General features: G+C 41.8%; 1 protein-coding gene across 1 annotated transcript in view; it reads right to left on the reverse strand.

The window, feature by feature from the left end:
* CFTR (CF transmembrane conductance regulator) overlaps positions 1-19,660 on the reverse strand; it is a 167,891-nt gene extending 148,231 nt beyond the window's left edge. Inside the window, exons 1-3 of the mRNA XM_090042222.1 lie at positions 19,534-19,660; positions 2,896-3,006; positions 425-536 (exon numbers count right to left, since the gene is read on the reverse strand). Coding sequence (XP_089898348.1) covers positions 425-536; positions 2,896-3,006; positions 19,534-19,586 — 276 coding nt within the window. The 5' untranslated portion in view covers positions 19,587-19,660. The remainder of the gene's footprint in view (positions 1-424; positions 537-2,895; positions 3,007-19,533) is intronic.
* Between the last annotated feature and the right edge of the window lie 2,767 nt (positions 19,661-22,427).

Below are 22,427 nucleotides of genomic sequence, written 5' to 3' on the forward strand. Positions count from 1 at the left end.
AATTTGAAATTTCTAGACCAAGCTACTTTTAAATATTGTGTTCTCCATATTGGACCTGGTAGAGTGCTTCCTTGGGCTCAGTTGGAGATTAGGAAGGAGAATTTATTTACCTATTATCACTGTGTTCTGAGCACGTTATGAATACAGTAGTATATTAAATACTTTGTGGTGGGCTCTCTGTACTTTAGGAAACATACTATCAGTAGGCAGTAAACAGATTCTTAAGACGTTTATGTTTTTTTCCAGCAGGTTCTTCATTTAAGGTTATTTCCCAGGAACTTTTAGCAGCTGTGCTTCTGTAACCTTTACAACCAATGTCACTAAGAAAAAATGTAGTTGTTAGCATGATTCCTCAATAATTTAGCAATCACCAGAACTATAATCACTGTGTACAATCTAAGAGTTTAGTAAAAAATACTCTTACCCCCAGATATAATATTATTCCATAGAACATAAATTTCCAGAAAAAGCATCGTCGAAGGGCATTAATAAGTTTGGGTTTTTTCTTTGAAGTTGCCAGCTCCCTGTCCCATTCTCTGAAAAGAAAACAAAAACTAAGACCATTCAGGTATGTGGGCACAGAGCATCAGTCCATGGCTCTAGCATAGTTCAGTTCACTCAGATATATCCAAGGAGATTTAGCTGCAGTGACTAGTAAAACAAAGCCTTGTGGAGACACCAAAGATCTGGCCCTCGTTGACTTGATAGCTTAATAAAAGTTCAAATCTAGTTCAGCCACATATCTGGCAGATTTAAATACCCAGCGATACATCACCCTGCAGGGAGCTAATTCATGAAAAGGTCACATTGTAAGTTTTAAAGAAACCTGCTGTACTTCTTAAGACCAATACACAAATAATAGGCAAATAAAAGTTTTGGAGTTCCTCCAGTCCCTCACCAAGAAGAAAACAAAGAAAAAGTATTCTAAACTGTGGCCTGCTTAATGAACTGCATTAGTTTTTGTCAATTCTTTAGGGGCTTTTTGGTTGTAATTTCCTATCACGAAGTACATCGTTAGTCAGAAGGAGAGAAGTACCATGCTTTGTGATACTTATATGTATGTATTTGATAACTCTGGAAACTCTTAATACACTTTCCTTTTCATTTTGAATTTTGAATTTTGGCAAATGAAGGAACAATAAAGTATATTCAAAGGGAAAGATTAATTGGAGGCACATTGTCTAGAAATTCTGCCTCGTATAAATAATTACTAAGTAGCAGCAATGTGTTCAGGACATTGCCATCAGTTTTGAAAACCTAGCTCCCATTTTATTTTATTAATGAATACAACTTATCATATGACAAATTTAATGTTTTAAAAAATACATCCAATCCCTTGGAATATACATAAAGACATATATCTTCCATTAAAAGTGTTCCCTTTCAAAGTCATTGTCCACAGATGAGACCTGTGTTTTCTTTTCTTCCCATCTTACTTTGAATGTTAGTGGACACACATTGCTATGCAGATCCAAACTCTCCCAGAGAATGCGGGAAGTTTAGCCTAAGGATTTAGTTTTGTTTTATTTTTTAAAATAATCTGCGCAAGAAAGTAAATTAGCTTATGATTCAGGATTCAATCCTGCAAGTGCTCCTTGAGTAAAAATGCCCCTGTAGCAGTACCAACCCCATACTCCAGTTGTTCTAAACTATTTTTAGACTCAAGGTATTCTCCATAATTTTTTCTGAATTTAGCAGCACTCAATTAAAAAAATTAACTGTACTCCTTTTTTGACAACAGAAAAAATAATAAAGTGATTATTATGTTGCAAAGAACTCAGAAAGACCACAACAGGACAAAAAAAAATTTTAAGCTATGGATTCCTATTTGAAATTTCTGGATTCATCTTGTGAAACTTGTGTAGGTGTTTGCACATCGAGCAGGGCTACTATTGCATGACACTCTGTAGCACCCTTAAAAGAATATCAAGGCACCCCTGGGTGTCTCAGTACCACAAATGAAAATCACCACTCTAGGCCACTGACGTTCTGCTTAAGCAATTAAATATTTTGTTGGTCCTCTGAAGATGGTCAAATATCAAACAGTGCACGAAGTTCCCATTTATATAATATATATTTAACATGGGTTCCATTCAGCAACTGCAGCAAGGATATGCTAACATTGGTAGACTTTGCAAAAGTATGTTTTAAAGAAGGATTTGAGGAAAGAGCGGGCAGGTGTCTTTTGCACTAGAGGTGAGGAAGGTTTTTTTAAAGTTGAAGTATGAAAGAAGGCAAAAAGGTGAAAATGGGAAGAGAGAAGTGAGAAAAAAGCTGTTGGCAGAGTGAAAAAAATGGAAATAGAAGAGAAGGGAGTTGGGGTCATAAAAGTCAGAAAGGAGATCATGAAAAATCTTCCTTTGTTCAAGAAAGCCAATGGAGGGATTCAGAGGTGGAAGTTCTGAATAGGGATGGATGCTGAGGAAAATGATTTTTTGCTCTGGAAGAGAAAGGTGAAAGCCAAGGGGGCATGTGGAAGGTAAAAGCAGGGAGACTTAAGTAGGTAGGGCTGAGAACAAGACTTAGCCCTGGAAACTAAAACAAAGGGATGGAATTTTCTTAGACTGTGAAGAAAAAATAGTTGGTAGTGGTGTGATACGTTGATACAGAAGAAAGCAGCCACAAAACTAAAAATGAGATTGCAAGCCTGAAACCAGGCCAGAAGTGACCCAATTTTCCAAAACTAAACAAACTACATGGTTGAACCATTACTGCCTGCATCCTAACCAGGACTTTAAAAGCTGCTGAAAACTCTATTGTTCCAGTGTTTCTGGTGTCCTGTTCTGATTAAGCAAGCTGAATTGATACCGTCACTAGTCCTCACTCACTCTTCCAGATCAAGTCATTGCCATCCAGATCGTGATATAATGCTAATAAATATGTACATAATCATACCTTTCTAATTTTTCAGAAAGATTATCTGCAGAATCTGCGGAGGGGATCTGATAAATGTCTGACAATTCCAATCGCTGTCTGTAACCCTTTTTCAAAATTGGTTTTGTCCACCTAAACAAAAGAAGATTTATTACTACGTTCCAAGGTTCATTTTGGAGAGAGGTTAGCTGTTTAGGTCATATCCAGCATTGCATATATAATTCACTATGCAACAGAGCATTACAAAATAAACCATGAAATGACACTTTGTTAACCAAGAATGTAGCTTTTGAATACTTTGGTATGTAGGTGAGGATAACATTAGTAGAACAGCATTGGATCTTAAACTGGATTATTTTATGCATGACTTTTACACAAACATTCCCCAAAAAAATCACTAGGAGTAGAGTGAGCAGTAGACTGGGCCTTTGGAGTTCTATTTTCAAGAAAGTGTAGTCTCTGTGCTAATGGATATTACATTAAAATGTTGTTACATTAGAAACAGAAGTTAATCTTACAAGTAAGGAAATCCTAACTTATTGTTTATATGCATAACTGTTCACTTGGCAATAGACACGGAAAATTATGTGATCTTTTGCAAGATCAAGGCATAATGGATGTGCCAATGATAGCTTTTATCCTTTATAAAACATTTTCAAGGGTTTTTTTACTTTAATACAGGCCTTAAAAAGTACATTTTTAGCACAATGTTCAGGTTTAATAATAATTTCCATTAACGTTAGTGGAAGCTACTATGACAGATAGCCATACTTTCAAGGAATAACCAAGTTATAATTTTTGGACGCTTAAAATTTAAGAAAGATTTTGGACTTAATCTTATGCTTATTGATATTGTTTCCAAAATATCTATCAACTCAAAGAAAAAAAAACAAGAAGATACTCTTAACTAGCTGCCCTATACAAGTAACACTTTATAAGTCATTAGTAACTGTAATGTGTCAGCTATTGATTTCATGGTACTCCTTACATGCATTATAGTGAACACTACTTGAAATTAATCCCCAAGAAATCCCATTCAAATTTTTCATCATATTTTATTAATAAGGTAATTTGAAAACATAAGATTAAGAAAAATGCAATTAACAAGCATCTTTAAGGTACACAGTAAAGTACATACAGTAGTAGAAGTAACATTTTGGAGATACCTAAGGTTACAATGAAAATAAGCTTCACTTTCATTGTTAAATATAATAATTTTCTACAAATAATTATGTAGCTAACTGTTATAAATAGGTTGCAAGTAATCACTGCATGCATTTTTTATGTGTCTGTGCATCTGTCACAAAAATATATTTTATGATTACAATTAAAGTGGTGATCAGAAAATCCTAGCCCACAAATTAGAAGCTATCCAAAAGGGAAAAGACTTACAAGATTTGTTTCCTAAAAGAGTCTGCAATGAAGGGGCCAAACAAAACTTTAAGGGATGTATTAAGAGGGTCATTTCAAGGCTACAAGTTGTTTACTGGAGGTTATCTTTAGTGTAAACCTTGCTCTGTGTGTGTATAAATACGTATTATATAAAGAAAATTAACCTGATTCTTGAGCTATATTATGGCCACATTATATTCTTCTGCAGCATAAAGGATGTAAGTAAGTATAAAACTAATATTATGCATGTCATACAAAGGCCTCTGTGTAAATGAGGTGCATAATGCATGTGTATGACTATTAATGTTCATGTGTGTGCACACATAATCTAACATTAAAAATATTTTAAAAGATTATAATGTTAATAATAAATCAATAATCCTACTAATTTAGTCTATTAAGCATTTGGGAAAATGAGATATATTCCAAGTGGATAATTATGCTTAAGCATTTTTTGGAGAATTCTTTTAAGCAATAAAAGGATTGTCTTTCACTTCTGCAACCACATAAATCCTCCGTTTCAGATAAATTGTTTGGTCTCAGCTCAATCTTTAGCTGCAGTTTACATGAAAAAGCGCACACAGTTCATAACATGTCATGGTAAAACCAATGATCAGAATATGCTTTTGAAAGTGGTAAAGGGAAAACTGTTCATGACCTCTTTTGCTGCTGAAGTTAGGTAACAGCAATATCAGAGATACATTTTTAATTCATGTGAATGACTTCATATTTAAAATAACTCAAAATCTTGTTAGGTAAAAATCCTGGGTGGTCATCTCAAAGGATGAGCTAGGTCATGTACAGGATGACAGAAAGGAACTGTGTACATGGCTCGTGCAAACACTACTAATCCCTTCTCCTTTGGAGAAAAAAAACATTTGCCAATTTGTTTCATAAAAGAAACTGCAGTACATTCAGAAAATCTGGCAATCATGAAATGAATATAAGTGAGGGAACACTACATGACTATTGCAAGTAAGCTAAGATAGTTCTGAAGAGCACTCCCCCCCCACTTCATTCCAAAGTATTGTTGTTTAATAAGGGTGACTGCCCTTGACAAGTACCTTGTAAACCCATGCATAATGCTCTGAAACTGTACTAAGCAATTCTTAATGTATCTTGAGACAAGGAAAAAAAAGATTTATAGTTTTATACCCCCTATATTTTGGGAAAACAGTCTCTACTGCATTGTTTCTTTCTACATTTTTTTATTTGTATTTTTTATTAGCATCTAACTGGGCATTTTGCCACAGCCTGAAGAAACAAAATTTACTGTGCTTGAAGCAGAGAGGTTGTTAGGAAGGCAGCATAAGTATCTCAGGTCTACTGTACTCATGGGAATGTAGTCTGAGTAGCTGATCAACTACAACTCTTTGCCCACCCCCTCACCTTATCCTAAACTGGGTGTATTTTGCCTTACCCTAATTACTGGGTAAGCACCTACTGTCCTACCTTAAGAATGAATTTGATTCAGCCCTGTGTGCACAAGAGTTGCAGTATTCCCACCCATGGAGACACCTACAGTCAAGGGTGATTCACTGCCATGAGCAGGGAAGCAATGATGCCATCTTGCTCCACAAATTCCCTCCAGGCTCTTCTAAACTGCAGTCAGGATTTCAAAAGTTGAGCCTACACAGAGGCATGTATACTTCCAGAGTGACCTGGTATTGCTCTTCATCCCCAGCTTTGTGGGCTAACTTGCAGGCTTCATTAGATCTTCAGATCTCTAGGAGACAGTTTGTCATGGCACCCCCTTTAATATAGATTTTCAGAAGATGCTTGAGAAAGCGCTGTCAGAAAGAATATGAGGCTTTGTATACTTTCAAAATAGCATGCACCAGCTAGAAGGCTATATAAATAACCCATCATCATCATTTTAGGGCCAGATTCACCATTATACTCTGGGGAGGAGGGAGAAAAGGGGAGGGGGGATTTTCACTCCTCTCTGTAAAGTGAATACAAACCTAGTTTAACTGGCCAAGTATATCAGACTTGGGTCTGGCACTGCCTTAGAACAATGGCACCAAAGATTTTCAGTGAATCTGGCCTTTAACATTCTGAACTCATTAGGAATACCAGCATTAATTCCTCATTTCTGGTTCTCATTTCTTCTGTCATAGCAAAATCTCTTTTGACACAAAGAAAGCAAGGATGAAGATAAACAGATTGGCTTTAAAGCATTACGTTAACAAATGCCACCGGATTACTGGTTGACATTTAATGAACTCTTTCACAGGGAAACCTGTAGTGCTGTCAGAGTCTTGCCACTAACTAGGGATCTTATTATGGGCATATATATGAGAAACCCAGCAGGGAATGAGTTTCAAGGGTGTACTGTGGGTGAGAAGAAAAGAAGGAAAACAAGTTCCACCTCTTTGATTGATTGCCTGGTAACAAAATACACGCTACTGGAAAGATACAAAGGTACCATATACATGACACATTGTTTTAACTTCGGTTTGTTTGTTTCTTGTCTTTTTCCTTTCATTTTTTCTCCCTTTTGCAATCTATAACACATGCCGACTGTAGCAGTTTGGTTTTCTAATTTGCACAGTCACACAGGCAAACTCGAACCTACTGGACAACTTCACTTGCTTCTCTGATGGGCACCACCTTGTCTTTGTCATTTCTGTATTCTTGGTCCTGCTTAAGGCTGCTGTGCATCCTTCCAATATCAAAAAGCAGCTTCAGACTTGGCATATTCCACTAAATGGAATTTCCTCCAGCCCAGGGGAATTCCCAGTGGCACAGATATAGCTAGTTTCCTGCCTCCAGCAATCCTGAAATAGACATGCTGGTACAGAAATCTGATTCTCCAAAGCACTACTTTGCTCTGGACCAGGGAAGCTCAGCCTCCAGCACACAGGCCAGAGCTTTGGCATCTGGCCTGTAGGGCTCCCCATGTGTTGGATAAGTTGGCAGTGGGGGAGCAGCAGCAGCTACTACACCCTCCCTCATTGTGAAAATCCCAAGCCCTGCACAGTGGCCACAGATGGGCCATGACCCTCACCCAGGATGGTTCGATCAGGGCCAGGTCATGCTCCCTTCCTCCACACAGCTAGATCAGAGCTGGGTTGCCCCCTGCCCTCCTCTTCATGGTTACATGGGGCCCTGTCATACCTGCCCTAGATGCCAGATTGGGTCCACCACATGGATCTGGCTTGCAGAGGGACTGGGCACTGCCCATCTGGCCTGTTGGACAAACCAGTTGAGTACCACTGCCCTACTGCAACCATCTGGGTGTGACTGTGCTATAAGGTATGCAGAAGAGCTGCCTGGATGAGCAGACCTGATGACCAATGACTCAGCCATCATATCAAACCAGCTCTATAAACTGGTACAAAATGAAACCTACCTTCACTGCCTTCTCTTTTGGGTATCAAGTACATCTATAGGCACTAGCTAGGACCAATGCCTTCCCTCCCTAAGGGAAGTGTATCTGCATGCCCACCTTGAGACTGGCACAAGCATTTCCTGAATATTATCTGTTGTGTCTGGCACTGCAAACTTCTAAGTGCCCCCAGTACTTATTGACTTAAGAGGTTCAAAACACTTAGGGACAGCACATGTATTTGAGAAATTATTAAAGGATTTGGGATTCAGGAACTAGATTAGACTCCTTCTATCAAAGACTACACTACAGTCATCCCTGTTGGTAGAAGAAAGTAGAAACCACACACAGGTTTTTTTTAAATCACTTAGGGTAACTCCCCTCCAAGTATAACATGAGGTGTGTAGGTAGTGTTTGCACCATCTATCCTCCCTGTAATAGACAGGCAAAGATAAATTCAGTCATCCATAAAGAAACTACGTGTTACCAGCCATCATCACCAGCTTTCTGGGATTGTTTTCAGCACTTCAGGTGCCACAGCAAAGTAAGGTCTTATTATGGGTTTGATTATGTTTCATCCCCTCTTCCTGTGAATGTCCCATCAAACAAGGTTCTTCGCTTGCTATAACTTTCAAACATTATATGAGACACTACATTAGGATAAAAAAGTTAGGTAATGAGCTGTAAGGCATTGTGTCCCAAGGTATACTTACTTGCAACACCAAAGAGAGATGATTAAAGTATAACAAAAATAAAACAAATATTCTAAGCATTATATTTACTCATTCCATGAAGCTTATACGCATCATGAGGCTGTAAATGAATGTGAATCCATTAGTCTTTCTTTTCTTGCAGGTATTCAAAATTGAAGAGCTTAACAAGCTTTTGCATTTGCTGGTGACCATTATTACACATGGAAAATATTCAGCTGCAATATCGTTGATTCCACCACTAACTGTGAATAGCATCATTTGAAAAATAATCAATGTTTTGCTGGAACCCCAGGACTCCAAGAGCTAATCTTAATTAGAATTACTCAACAGAAAGTCTTGGACAAGTTTTAAACTTTTATGCCCTTTTTTAAAAATGTGAAATTGACTTAATTTTCTCAAGTTCTCTATTAAATAACATAACATGGCTTTTGAGATCTTGCCTTTTGTCAGAATTTTAATTTTTCCTCAGATAGTGCTTTTTGAATTAATATGACACCCAATGGTACTGCAGCTGTTTGAGGTTCTATAACTATAAAGCTAATTGCATATCTGAAACAAAATATGCCACATTATAGAAACAAAGATATGTAAGTGGTATGCCATATTAGGGTATCCAAGATGCAAACTATCAAAAGCAAGTATAAAAGTATCCCTTGAAATTTCAGTTACTGAAAATTCAGTTTTCAGAAAATTCATTTTTAAAAGAACATGAAGCTAGCTATTAGCTCTGATGAGGGCCATCAACATTCAGCTGTTAAAACATACAGCAATTTAAAAATACTGACCACAAGAGAAAGCATTTCACTATTGCATATTAAATAACCGCATGTGAAACAATAAATTAACCTCACTTCCCACCATCCTTTATCTAGGAAACAGGATTTATAAGACAGAACTGTTTCCTAAATTTATCTGCAACAGTATTAAGTAATAAGATTTGCTAGATTTTTAAAACATTAAAGAACGCGAGAGGCATGATTTTTGTGGGTGATTTGTTAGGGAATTTGGGGTAAATCTGGGATAATTTGCAGGAATATCACAGCACCCTTACTCTTTTGTTTTTCCTTTTTTGGGAGGGGTGGATAATCATTCACTCTGCTGTGCCCACTTCTCTCCCAGGAGCAATATTACTCTGATATCTAAAATTAAGTTTCAATCTGTCCCAACCATGCACTTGGTTCAATAAAAGAGATCATCCACAAAGATCCTCATCTCATGATTTTCCTAGACCACCAAATCTAGAGCATTATTTAACTTTTAAAAAGTGATGCTATATCCGTGATGGTCCAGGAAATGTTGTAGGCAAGGACTTTTCTGAGTGATAGCCTTTGTTGGACCAACTGCATGATTTTGGTAGAAGGTTTGGGTCTGCTGCATATAATAACAACATTAATCCAATAAAATAGATTAACCACACAAATTCTTGCCTCTAACTTTAGAGAAATCTATTTGGATCTACAGTAGTCAGAAGATTAACTTCAGCTGCTGCTGACTGATGTAAAACCCCACTCCCCGCCCTCAAAAAAAGGGCTTTACCTGAATCAGCAGCATTAGCTGGACCCAGCTCCACTGTGTCTGTATAGATTGGGCACTTTAGCAGAGCTTTTTGTTGCTTTTGTCTAAAGCTCATTCAAACAGCTATTAGATGAAAGCATGCAAAAAACCCTGCTGAAGTGCCCAATCTATACAGACGTTGGGCAATCTGGGTCCAACTAATGCGTCTCTTCTGGGCACGCATTGGGCTCAGTGCAGGGGCATGCCAAGTTTACAGTAAAGCATAATTTTTGGTTGGGTTTTTTGCATGTCTACAAGCAGCCAAAATGGCTAGATATGTTGTATTGCTCATTAAGGCCTGAGTCTGTTTCCTTTACTCAATAATCTCACTGGTTTCAGCAGAAGTATCTGTGTGAACAAGGGTAGTAAGATTTGACCCCAAATCTTGTGTCAATATGGAATGGTATGCTTTAATTCTCTGTGAGACCTACAGTAATAGTACTACTGCTAGCAGACTGAAACAGTTGCTCAGTTTTCAACAGGAGAAACCCAAATGACTGCAGTTTTCAGGTCACATTTTGAGATCACAAAGTTATTCACACTGTCTAGCCACTTGGCAGAAACCGCAAAATACTTATTCTTGCAAATTTCCCATAGCAGCATTTTGCCACTTAATCAATGATTTTGCCTGGATTTTATATGCTCCATTGCTTATGGAGCATATAAATGTGTATATGTATAGATATAATTATGCATTTATGAACACATTATGTACCCTAGACTAAGTGAAGTTTTCAAGAGCTATTCAAAAAACAGTGGAATAAAAGCATTTAATCAGAACACCCTAACCCAAATCTGTATTTATTTCATCCTCATTGGCTGGTCAGAATTAAATGTTTTAATGAATAACTGACTGGTGGTTAATAACAGTGGGATATTAAAATGAAGAAGTGTTCAAGTGTAAGAGGACATATTCTTAGGACCTGGATGTGAAAATTTATCACAAACATTTAGTTTTTGAAGGGTGAAAATGTCTACGTGTATCTTTTTCATGGAGCCTAATGGTAGTGGCTCACTGTAGGCAAGTTCTGAATGACCTTTCCCACACAGGAAATATGTTTTCATAGTTAAAGCACTGAACTGAAATCAGGAGTTCTGTGTTAATTTCCTAGCTTACCACAGGCTTACTGATCAAGTCATTCAAAATTTGCCTGCACTGCGGTGGTGGCATATCCTGGCTAAGACGATCCCAAATCAACTCTACCCACCATCTACTACTCGTATGCCCTAAACCCAGAAATAAGCCACTAAGAGCTTCTGAGCATTCTTGTGTGGCTATTAGTCGAAACTATGGTTATTGGCATACTCAAGAGCAGCCATTGGGGATGACCCAGTAACAGCCTCACCAACACATTTCCAGACTGGAAACAAACAAGTGGAAACAGAATGTGTTAAGAACCATGCTGGTCAGTAGAGGCTGCTGCCACCATAGGCATAATCTTTGCACGTGTTGTCTGATAGATCATAAATTTAGTAAGACAGAGATTGTCCCTTACCATTTGGTTGTACTCTGCTCAGCACAGTAGGGCCCTGATTTGTTTTAGGGCATCTAGAAACTTCTGCAAGGTAAATACTAAGATGACTTTTGCTGTCAGTAGCTACAGTGAAACCTGCTTAAAGGATTCAGATACATCCTTAGTAAAACAGAAAAGAATGATAAAAATGTAGAGACAAGCTCATAATTATTTCGAATATCCATTTTAAATGTATACACACATTAAAAGTTATTCTTCTGTGGCAGAACCATAAGTCTTAAGGTAGCTTTCAAAAATCTCAAGCACAAGTTGATTAAGATAGCTGTATTTCACATGGATGAAATGCCCAGATAGGAGGAGATTTCATTAGTTGCTATCATGCAGTTGTTTAGCACTTTCTGTTGTTAACTGAAAGGCTACAGTTTAGACCTCTATAAACACAGAATTCAAACATGTTAGCAGGGGGAAGCTCTATCTTGTAGTTGAAATGACAGGATTTGGAATATGGGTTTGGGGAAACCTATGCATTCATTGGCTTTGCTCTGCATCAGATTCTCTCCAGGGTCTGATTATCAGAGGTACTGAGCATCTTCACCATCCATTAACTTCAAGAGGATTTCTGAATGTTAACCTACAGACTAGTTCAACAAAGGAACTCAGACATTGTAATACTGAGTTCTGCAATGCTTGGCTCCATAGGGGAATCCACAGTCCTGACCTAGGTTTAGTTAAAGCAAATTATTGAAGAGTGGGGGGCTGCTTAAGGTAGCCAATAGGAAATGCTGAAAGCAGAGTGAAGATGAAAACCAACTCCTCTTTGGGACATACAGTAACTCTGGGCTGCAGGGAAGTGCTTTCCTCTACTTAGGATTCACAGCCTTAAACTCTCTCCTGGATTGAGTCACCCAAGTCATTTCAAAAAGAGCAGCAACCTTCTTTTAAAACACAGCTGTCAGATGTGATGATGCCTCCTACTATACAACTTATATCTTAGAGAGTTCAAGTCCCTCCTCTTCTTGCGGGAATTTAAACTCTCAACTCCTACAACAGTACCACAGCCATCTGCCTATCACCTATTCTGGGATGAAAGCAATCTCCAACATTTTGGTTGATGCTATTCCACCATGAAGAAAAGAATGACAGATTCACAGGGCAAGAGGAAGAGACAGCTAGTCCAAAAATGACTCTGCAGCTTAGTAGTTATGGCACTCAGCTTGGAAAGGAAACTCCTGGATTCTGGTACCTGCCCAAAAGACCATCAGTTACTTAATGGAAAAACAAATTATTGGATAAAACACAAAAAGAGTCATGACAGCTGGCACCAGAACCTAAGACCCTCCTTTCAAAGTGCACCAACTACTACAGCCATCCTCGCCCTAGCTGTTTCTCTCGTTTGCCCAATAAACCTTAATTCTTTTCCTACAAAATGGAAGAGTTCAAAGGGTAGTAATCAATGGCTCAATAGCTAGTTGGCAACCAGTATCAAGTGGAGTGTCCCAGGGGTCAATCCTTGAGCCGGTTTTGTTCATCGTCATCAACAGTCTGGGAGATGGGATGGAGTGCACCCCCACCCAGCTTGTGGATGACACCAACCTGAGTTGAGTAGTAGATACAGTGGATGGTAGGGCTAGGATTCAGAGACAACTAGACAAATTGGAGGACTGGACCAAAAGAAATCTCATGAAGTGTAATAAGGACAAATACAAAGTCCTGCACTTAGTTCAGAACAATCCCATATACCAGTACACACTTGGGACTGACTGGCTAAGCAGAAGCTCTGCACAAAAGGGCTTGAGGGCTACAGTGGACAATAATCTGAATATGAGCCAATAGTGTGACCTTGTTGCAAAGAAGTGTAACAGCATACTGGGCTGCATTAGTAGGAGCATTGGCCAAGGAAGTAATTTCCCCTTCTATTTGGCTCTTGTGAAGCCACACCTGGAGTATTGCATCCAGTTTTGGCCCCCCCCTCTACAAAAAGGATGTGGACAAATTGTAGAGAGAGCTCAGCAGTGGGCAAAGAAAATGGCTAGAGAGCTGGAGAGCATGACTTCTGAGGAGAAAAGGACCAATGTGGTCCCTATTTTCAAGAAGGAGAGGCCGCATTTGTGAGAGCCCTGCAGGGAAAGTGATGTTGAGAGGTAACCAGCATGGGTTCGTGCAAGGCCGATCCTGCCTGACTAACCTGGTCTCTTTCTATGAACAGGTAATAAAGAGCTTAGATGGGAAGGAGGAAGTCAATGTCATCTTCTTGGACTTCCAGAAGGCCTTCAACACAGTGTCCCACCCAATTCTGGTGGGCAAGCTGAGGGAGGGACTGTGGCACTGACGAATGCACAGTCACATGGCTGGCAAACTGGCTTCAGGGGTGCACCCAGAGGGTGGTGGTGGACGGGTTGATGTTGACCTGGGAGGGTGTGGGCAGCAGAGTCCCCCAGGGCTCGGTCCTTGGGCCGGTGCTGTTCAACATCTTCATTAGCGACCTGGACAAGGGTGTGGCGAGCACCCTGTTCAAGTTCGCTGATGACACCAAGCTGTGGGGTAAAGCTTGGCAGGTAGGGACCACATCCAGGCAGACCTGGATAGGTTGGAGAAGTGAGCTGTTCTGAACAGGATGCGGTTCAACAAGAACAAGTGCAGGGTGCTGCATCTGGGGAGAGGGAACCAGCATTATGGTTATAGGTTAGGGGTTGACCCTCTCAGAAGCACAGAGGCAGAGAGGGATCTTGGAGTCAGGATTGACTCCAGGATGAATATGAGTCACCAATGCGATGAAGCAATAGGCAGAGCCAACCGCACCCTGTCATACATCAACAGGGGCATCACTAACAGGTCCAGACAGGTCTTGCTCCCCATCTATGCGGTGCTGGTCAGGCCGCAGCTGGAGTACTGTGCAAGAGGAGACTTGGGAGGATCTTGTGGCTGCCTACAACCTTATCAGGGGCCACCAGCAGGGACTTGGGGAAAGTCTGTTCACCAGGGCCCCCTTGGAGTCACCAGGAACAATGGCCACAAGCTGAGGGAGGATAGGTTTAGATTCGATATTAGGAAGAACTACATCACTGTAAGGGTGGCCAGAGCCTGGAATAGGCTTCCCAGAGAGGTGGTGCTCTCACCTTCCCTGGAAATCTTCAAGAGGAGACTGGATAGGCACCTGGCTGGGGTCTTATGACCCCTGTCACCCCCAGTGCTCTTCCTGCCCATGGCAGGGGGTCAGACTCAGTGATCTGTCTAGGTCCCTTCTGACTCATTGATTCTATGATTCTATGAGAGGCTGAGGGAACTGGGCTTATATTAAGTCTGGAGAAGAGAAGTCCAAGGGGAGATTTAATAACAGCCTTCAACTACCTGAAAGATGGTTGCAAAGATGATAGAGCTAGACTGTGCTCAGTGGTGACAGATGACAGAACAAGAAGTAATGGTCTCAAGTTGCAGCAAGGGGAGTTTAGGTTAGATATTAGGGGAAAACATTCACTTGAGGGGAGTGAAGCATTCAGGCAGGCTACCTAGAGAGGTTGTGGAATCTCCATCCTTAGAGATTTTCAAGTCCTAGGTAGACAAAGCCTTGGCTGGGATGGTATAGTTAGGAACGGTTCTCCTCTGAGCAGGGGATTAGACTATATGACCTCCTAAGTTCCCCTCTGACTCTAATTTTCTATGATTCTATAATTATAACAGGAGGGACTTTCTCCTGAGAGATGAGAGAGGAAGAAATTTAATTTATCTCTCGCATTTGGAATGAGGGTCTAAACACTAGGCTATGATAAAAAAGTTACTGACTCCTAAGATTTTAACCAGAAGTGGCAGCTGCCATTTTATTTTGTTTTGATGTTAACAGTATAGGTTTATCAACCATACTCAAAGAGCAATTACTGGATTGGGTATCTCAAGCGAGATAGGCATAGGAATACAGGATTGAGGATCCTAGTTAGTCTTAGGCATGAGAGAGGTGCCGAGCTGTTCAGACTTGCCAAGATAGTGGCAGTTCTGGGAGCATGCAGATCCATAAATTTGAGAGGCCTGTGAAACTTCAGTGCCAAAGCCTGAAGTGTCCAAATTTGGTGCCACTTTTGAAAACAGGTGCACTAACCTCTCTGTGTCTCACTCGCCCCAACTACAAAATGTGACTTATATTAACAGAACAGAACATATCAATACTTTTCAATCCTACAAGTTTATAGTGAGAATTAATGAATTATAATAAAATACTTTGACATGCTTTAGCAACTCTTAAAATGCAAAGTATGACCTTTATCCTGCAAAGATTTAGGCACATCCTTACCTTTATATATAAAAGAGTGAAGGCAGTGTGGTTACTCCTTGTACTTAAACCTAAGGTTTTGAATCAAGATAAAAAGTTATCATAACACAGCTGTGTCAGCATTTAAGGCTTGGAAATGAAAAGATGAATTCTGGAACTTAGTAAACAAAGATGAAGTACAACTATGACTTGTTTATTAAATAATGACCAAATAAAAGTTCTTAGTGCACTCACTTCGTTCACTTATCTCCAATATAAAATAAGCCAAAATCTACATATTAACTGCTCTGATGGTTTCAGGAGGAAAAGTTAAAACTATGAGTTAATACTTTCATAGTGACGAAACTACTCTCTCTCCCCCTTGCTGTCAGCCTGGGTCATCTCCTTGCTGATTCCCACATAGATGGTGGTATTCCTTCTGTTAAAATTCAGTATGCAACAGTGCTGTTTTATAAAACCTTGCTATTGTTCAACATTTTATGGGGACAAACTGGAAACAGTTTAAAAGAAAATGTACAAATACAGAATTAAAATGTATCTTTGTTTATTATGCATATACTATATTTACAAAACACCTATTGACTTCAGCAGAGCATATGAGTTTAAAGTAAATACATGATCTGTCCAGAATTAAGTAGTAATATATTACGAAACATTAAATAAGGCATTACCAGATAGCTAAGATGTATATTTTGCTTATCACTAACAATCTTCTGTTGAATAGGACTTTATCTACAAACTATACTTCAGTTATTCTAAATGGTTCCAGAGTGACCTTTAGTCTATTATATTACATCCAGATTAGCTTTTTATAAACATAAAGCTAAGTATGAACCTAGAAGAAAGTCTACTTCAGATAGTTTTCTTAAGTTTTTTTACATGAAGACAGATTCCAGGAAAACATTAAGCTATTATTAAGAAAAGTAGCTTTTTCTTGGTGTTTTATAAGGGGAAAAAATGACACTTGGGTTCTACTTCAGCTCTTATTGGTCTAGAACACTTATACTTCAGAGTGCTGTCCCTGGTACACAGGGTAGCACTTAAGGCACATTCAGGCATCACTGAGACTTAAACACAAGTTTAAAGTTAAGCATGTCCTGAGTTTTGCTTTATTAGGGTGTTTTCCTGAATCAGAGCTGCTGTTGCTAAGCAGATACAATGAAAACACTTATATGAAGTTCTATCATTTCAGCAAAACTCAGACAAATCTGACTTACCACAAATGTATGGGATAATTCCACTTTCTTGACATTATCATGAAGAGCATTTCTTAGGTTTTGTTAAATGCATATAAACTTGATCACCGCATTTACTTCTGCATGTTAATTTACTCTTTAGCAATGGACAGTAACATACTATGTTTTCTGAAATTGATCCTTACCTTGATGAAAGAAAGATTTTATTTGAATAAATAAACAGTTAAGGGCTGTATCTTCAAATAAACCAGTGTGCTTTCAGAGTGTAAGGATCAATTAACTTCAATTTGAAAGCAGACAAGTGTCTAATAAAGAAGATTTATGCAGACTGACATCTCTTCAAAAGAAAAGTTTAGATGCAATTTCCAAAACACAATTTCTTGCATCTCATTGCTTTTGCTCTTTTGATCCATCACATGAAACATTTCAACAGTATTCAGTCCAACAATACAAAACATAATTTGAGAAGCAGGGATATTGCAAGTAATGTGTACTAGAGACCCTCACCATTCGCGGGGGATACATTCTAAGATCCCCACAAATGGGGAAATCCATGAATACGTTCATGAATGTCTGCTTTCTGAGTCTGCATTCATGAACGGTGCACACTGGTGGCGGCAGGAGTGTGGCATTAAGCGCGGAGCTCCTGCAGATGTTGCTGCCACTGTAACACTATACGCTATGGAGAGAGTGTACAGGGAGAGAGCATGCGGGGGAAGAGAGCGTGGGTTCGAATATTTGCACCACGAATATTTGAAACCGCAAGTCACTAATCCACGAATAACAAGGGTTTTCTGTATCTGGTAAAAATGGCAAGTAAACAGAAGACCTTAGAGCTCTGTAAAATAACTCATAGACAGTTATTTTGACAAATTCATTTTTCAAGTAATGTCCATATTGTCCATGTCTTCTGCTGCTTTGTAAATAGAAAAAAATAATTCAGTAGGTAGATTTCTCTCTCAAAAACAAGTGTGAGTGTCTTAAAAGTACTGATGACAAAAGAAACTTTTATATTATATAACTAATGCATCTTTTTAGTGTGGAGCATTTGTTTAATTTTAGTTGCATCCAGACACATTATTGATGATTTTGTTTCACTGCAGGCCTGATTCAAAGCTCACTGAAGTCAATGGAAAGGCTCCTATGGGTCTTAAAGAGCTCTAGAATAGACCCAAGGACAAGTAAGCATGTGCATAAAATTTTTGCCTAAAGCAAGAAACAGAAATACATTTTCTTGGTGTTTTATTTTAATTATGCATTGAAGCACAAGTATCAGAGATTCCAAGAAACAAGGATGAAATGAGTAGGATGAAATGAAAGAGTGCCTGGACCTGTTTCTCAGAAAGTACTTTGCAAGGGACATCACTCAGAAATCCAGTCAAGTTTTAAATAAGAGAGCTAATCAACCGCCAGGTACCCCTCCTGCTAGAAACCTCTTGCCATTTTTTTTTGTGTGGTTTTAAATCACACTTTTCTCACAACTTATTTCCCCTGTTGCTGTGTGAGATACCCATCCAACCAACAAGGGAAGCTCTAGCTAGCTCTACAGAGAAATAGTGGAACTGGCTAGACACAGTGTGAGCTCAAATGCACAAAGTGTGATAGAGAGAAATGCAAAACTCTAAAACTCTTGGTTCAGAGGTGATACCTTTTACTAAAAATCAGCCAAAAATTGTCTGTCTTTGCAAGCTTTTGAATGCACATGCTCTTCTTCAGGCTGAGGAGAAATCAAAGATTGTAAAAGTAGGATAGATTTCTCAAGGGGATGGATTTCTTTTATTGGACCAACTCCGTAGCTGAGATAAAGTTAGACAAACATTCAAAAGCTTCTCATACTTTATCCCAACTACACAGCTGGTCCAATGAAAGCGACTGCCCTAAGAAATCTTTGCCTCTTGCAGAATTTCTGGACCACTGCAGCTGCAACCGCTCTTCCACCTCTACCAAGTGGGATAAGAATAGAAGAGATTTACCTCCCCCTGTTGCCAATCTCATGATACTGCTGGGTGTTATTTGTAACACTCCCAGGGACACAGGTGCTCAGAAGCATGTGCAATTTCCCAGCGTGAACCTTGTGCTTTCATTAGGCTCAAATGTTATCCTGTACAAAAAGGTCAGGAAGCCCTGCTCCCCTGCACCAGGTGGAGAAGGAAACGTTTCTATGGGGAGCACAGAGCTGCCTTGCTTACACCCCCCTACACCCCCTCCCCCATACACACCTTTAACAAACTGTTCACCAGGGCACCCAAGGGGAAAAGCAGGAATAATGGCCACAAAGCATTTCAGGCTTAACACTAGGAAAAACTTCTTCACAGTCAGGGTGCCCGGACTGTGGAATAAGCTCCCTCCAGAGGTGGTGCAGTCACCTACCCCGGAAATCTTCAAGAGGAGATTGGACTGTCACTTCGCTGCGGTCACCTGACCCCAGTTGTCTTCCCTGCTTAGTGCAGGGGACTGGACCCGATGATCTTGTGAGGTCCCTTCCAGCCCCTTACAATGTATGAACACCCCCCCCAACCCACACACACACACACACACAACCCCCCAGATACACACACCCCGATTTATAAACATCCCCACACAGACGCCCGGACCCCGCCAACCCCTGCTCACAAAGCCCCGGGCCCGGGCCGGGTCTTCCCGCTGCCCCGCCCGGGCGGGCGCTCCTGCTCCTGCCCCAGCCCAGCCCCGAGGGGTCCCCGCGCCCCGGCCCGGGCAGCACGTGCCCGGCTCCTACCTGAAGAAAAGTTTGGAGAAGAGGTTCGCCTTCTCCACGGGCGAGCGCTGCATGGTGCCGCCGGCCGGGGCGCGGGGCGCTGCGGCTGCTGCTCGCGCGGGTCTCGGGCGCCGCCGGCTCCCCGCCTTATCCGCGCGGGCTCAGGACTGCCTCCTCCCCCGGCCCCGCTCCCCGCCTCTGCTTGCCCCGCTTCGAAGGCGGCGCGGCCGGCGCCGGCCCTCACACGCCCCCGAGGGCGGGCTCCGTCGGCCGCCCCGTCGCGCCGAGGGGCGCGGGGCCCCGGCGCGGCCGCCCCCGGCGCGGCTCGGCGCGAGGGGAAGGCGCTGCCCCGGGCCGGGCGGGCACCCGCGGGGGCTGCGCGGCTGGGGCGCGAGGGGGCTCGGGGCGCCGGGCACCACGCGGGGTCCCGGGAAGCAGCGGAGCTGGCGCGACCCGCTTGCTTCCAAATGTACTGCGCCGGGCGGCAGCCCTCGGCCCCCGTCCCGACTGACTTCTGTCACGTTTTTAGTGCTGGACACGTCCATGCTGCCGGGAGCGCTCGGCCTCCTGCCCAGGACACCCCCGACACCTTGTGCGGGGCACTTCACAGCACCCCAGAGAGCAAGGGACCACCGGACCTCATCCAGGACAAACCCTTGCACGAGGCAGGAGCATCCCTAGCCACACACTCGACCTAAAACAACTGTCAACTCTGACACCAGCAGACCCAATCCCCCAACCTCCATCCCCAGCATCCTGCTTCAATGAAACTTTGTCAATACGCACTCAAGACATCGTGGGGAGAGGGCCATGCCCCCTGCTTCAGAGGAGGCATCCCCCGCCCCCCCCCCCCCCACACACACACCAGCGCAGTCCGTATCAGTCTGACCATGGGGTAAAATTCCTTCTTGATCCCAAATATGGGGATTAGTCTGGCCCGGAGTGGAGAGACAAGAGCCTCTAGCCAAAAACCTCTGGCTTTGGGCCCAGCACCAGCACTGGCATACACTGGTCAAAGTCCCCAGCCCTGGCTGCAGCCAACACTCAGTACCTCTGAGGAAGGCTCACAGACACCATGACATGTAACAGAAAGGGATGAGGGGGAAACCAGCAAAGCCCAGAAGCATGGGAGACACCCATAGTAGACCATAGGCATAGCTATGCCTAGATGATCCTTGACCATTGGCTGTCCAACCTCTTCCTGAACACCTCCACTGATGGAGAGTCCCTAGGCTCACTGCCTTACTACAAGCAATGAAGACATTTCTTCCAGATATCCCATCTAAACTTACTTTGCTGCAACGTCAAGCCATTGGTCCTCATCCTCCTCTCTGCAGCAAGGGGAAAGGTGCTTTCCCTCTTCTTTATGACAGCCTTTTAAGTATTTGAAGACTGCCATCAATATCATGTCCCCTCTGAAGCACCTTTTCTGCATACTGAATCTGCCTGATTCCTTCAGAGTTGTGAGCATCCGCACCTGTCCTCTAAAGATCAGATTCAAAACTTTATTAGAAAATGTTTAAAATCATGGTTATTCATACCTCCTAGTTGAAATGGTCACTTCAGGAATTTGTGACATTTCTCTTTTATTTCTGCCACATCATCATTCCTAATTATATCGAGATGTATTTTTATAAATAATTCCTTGCTCTTTTGGTACTATTTCTTCACAGTACTTGTAAACATAAATAGCCAATATCTCTCTTACGAAGCGTGCACTTTTCTACACTGTTCCTCTCAGCGTTCCAGCTCTACCAGTGACAGTAGTGTTATGACAACTAGTAGACAAGGACTCCAGCTAAGCTCTGTATCATCCCATCCAACTCAGAAAAGGTGGGGTGACATGGGGCAAAATTCACAAGTGAATTCACACCACCAAACTCTGAGGAATCCACTGCCTGGAGTCAGGTGTCTAAGCACTGCACACAATGCTGGCGAGGAGTCAAGCTCCTCAAAACAGGATTCACAGAAATCACCCACTGACTGAAGGACATCTCCTGAGAGGGAAATGGCAAGGAGAGGAGAAGCAAGGTGTCTCAAAAGACTCAGGTGCCCAACTGAGCCAGAGGAAGCCCTTTCACTCAGAATTAATTCACAGCCATGAGAATCCTTTCCTTGGTTAGCAGCCTAAGCCAGGGGTGCTGGCCCACAGGGCTTCCTACAGGTCAGGAAATTTGGTTGGGGGGAACAATGGTAATCGTACCGCCACCCCTTCCTGCTGCCAAATTCCCAAGTCCCCATGAGGTGGATCAGAGCCAAGCCATGCCCCCCCAGCCAAATGGGGCCAAGGCATGCTTCCTTCTCCCTGCAGGCTGGACCATGGCCCCTTACACCACACTGCTGGATTGGGTCCTGACCACACCCCTTCCCCCCATGAAGTCAAGCCAAGCCCCTTTCCCCTGTATGGCTGGGTCAGGGCTGGACTACCTTCCACCTTCCTCCACGCAATGCATGGGGCTCCACTGCACCCACCTCAGATGCCAGATTGGGACCACCAGCCAGATACAGCCCTCAGACAGACCAGTCACTTCCCATGTGGCCTGTTGGGCAGAAAGGCTGAACACCACTGGCCTAAGCCTTTTCAGCCCTATCCTACAAAAGAAAAAATCAGTCTCCAGAGGTTGGAGTGCCTCCCTGCCCCCCACCCCAACTACCTTAACAACTCAGCAGGGTTAGAGCTTTCCTGTGGGATATGAATGAATAGGATCCATAGAATCCAAATTTCTCTTCTACATGACTTATAACAGAGATTTGAACCTCTGAACCCAGCCTGTCTGGAGAATGCCCTACTTCTTACTTCAAAAGACAGCATATGTTCTGAGGTGGCTCTTTCTTAGCCTCTTCTGGTGAAGCTGTTCTACTTCATACGAAATGCTTCAATACTCAGGTCTGTTAGGGAAATGCATTACCCATGA

Source organism: Crocodylus siamensis, chromosome 4 (assembly GCF_052110815.1).
Source record: "Crocodylus siamensis isolate JL-2025a chromosome 4, ASM5211081v1, whole genome shotgun sequence".
Taxonomy (NCBI): Eukaryota; Metazoa; Chordata; order Crocodylia; family Crocodylidae; genus Crocodylus; species Crocodylus siamensis.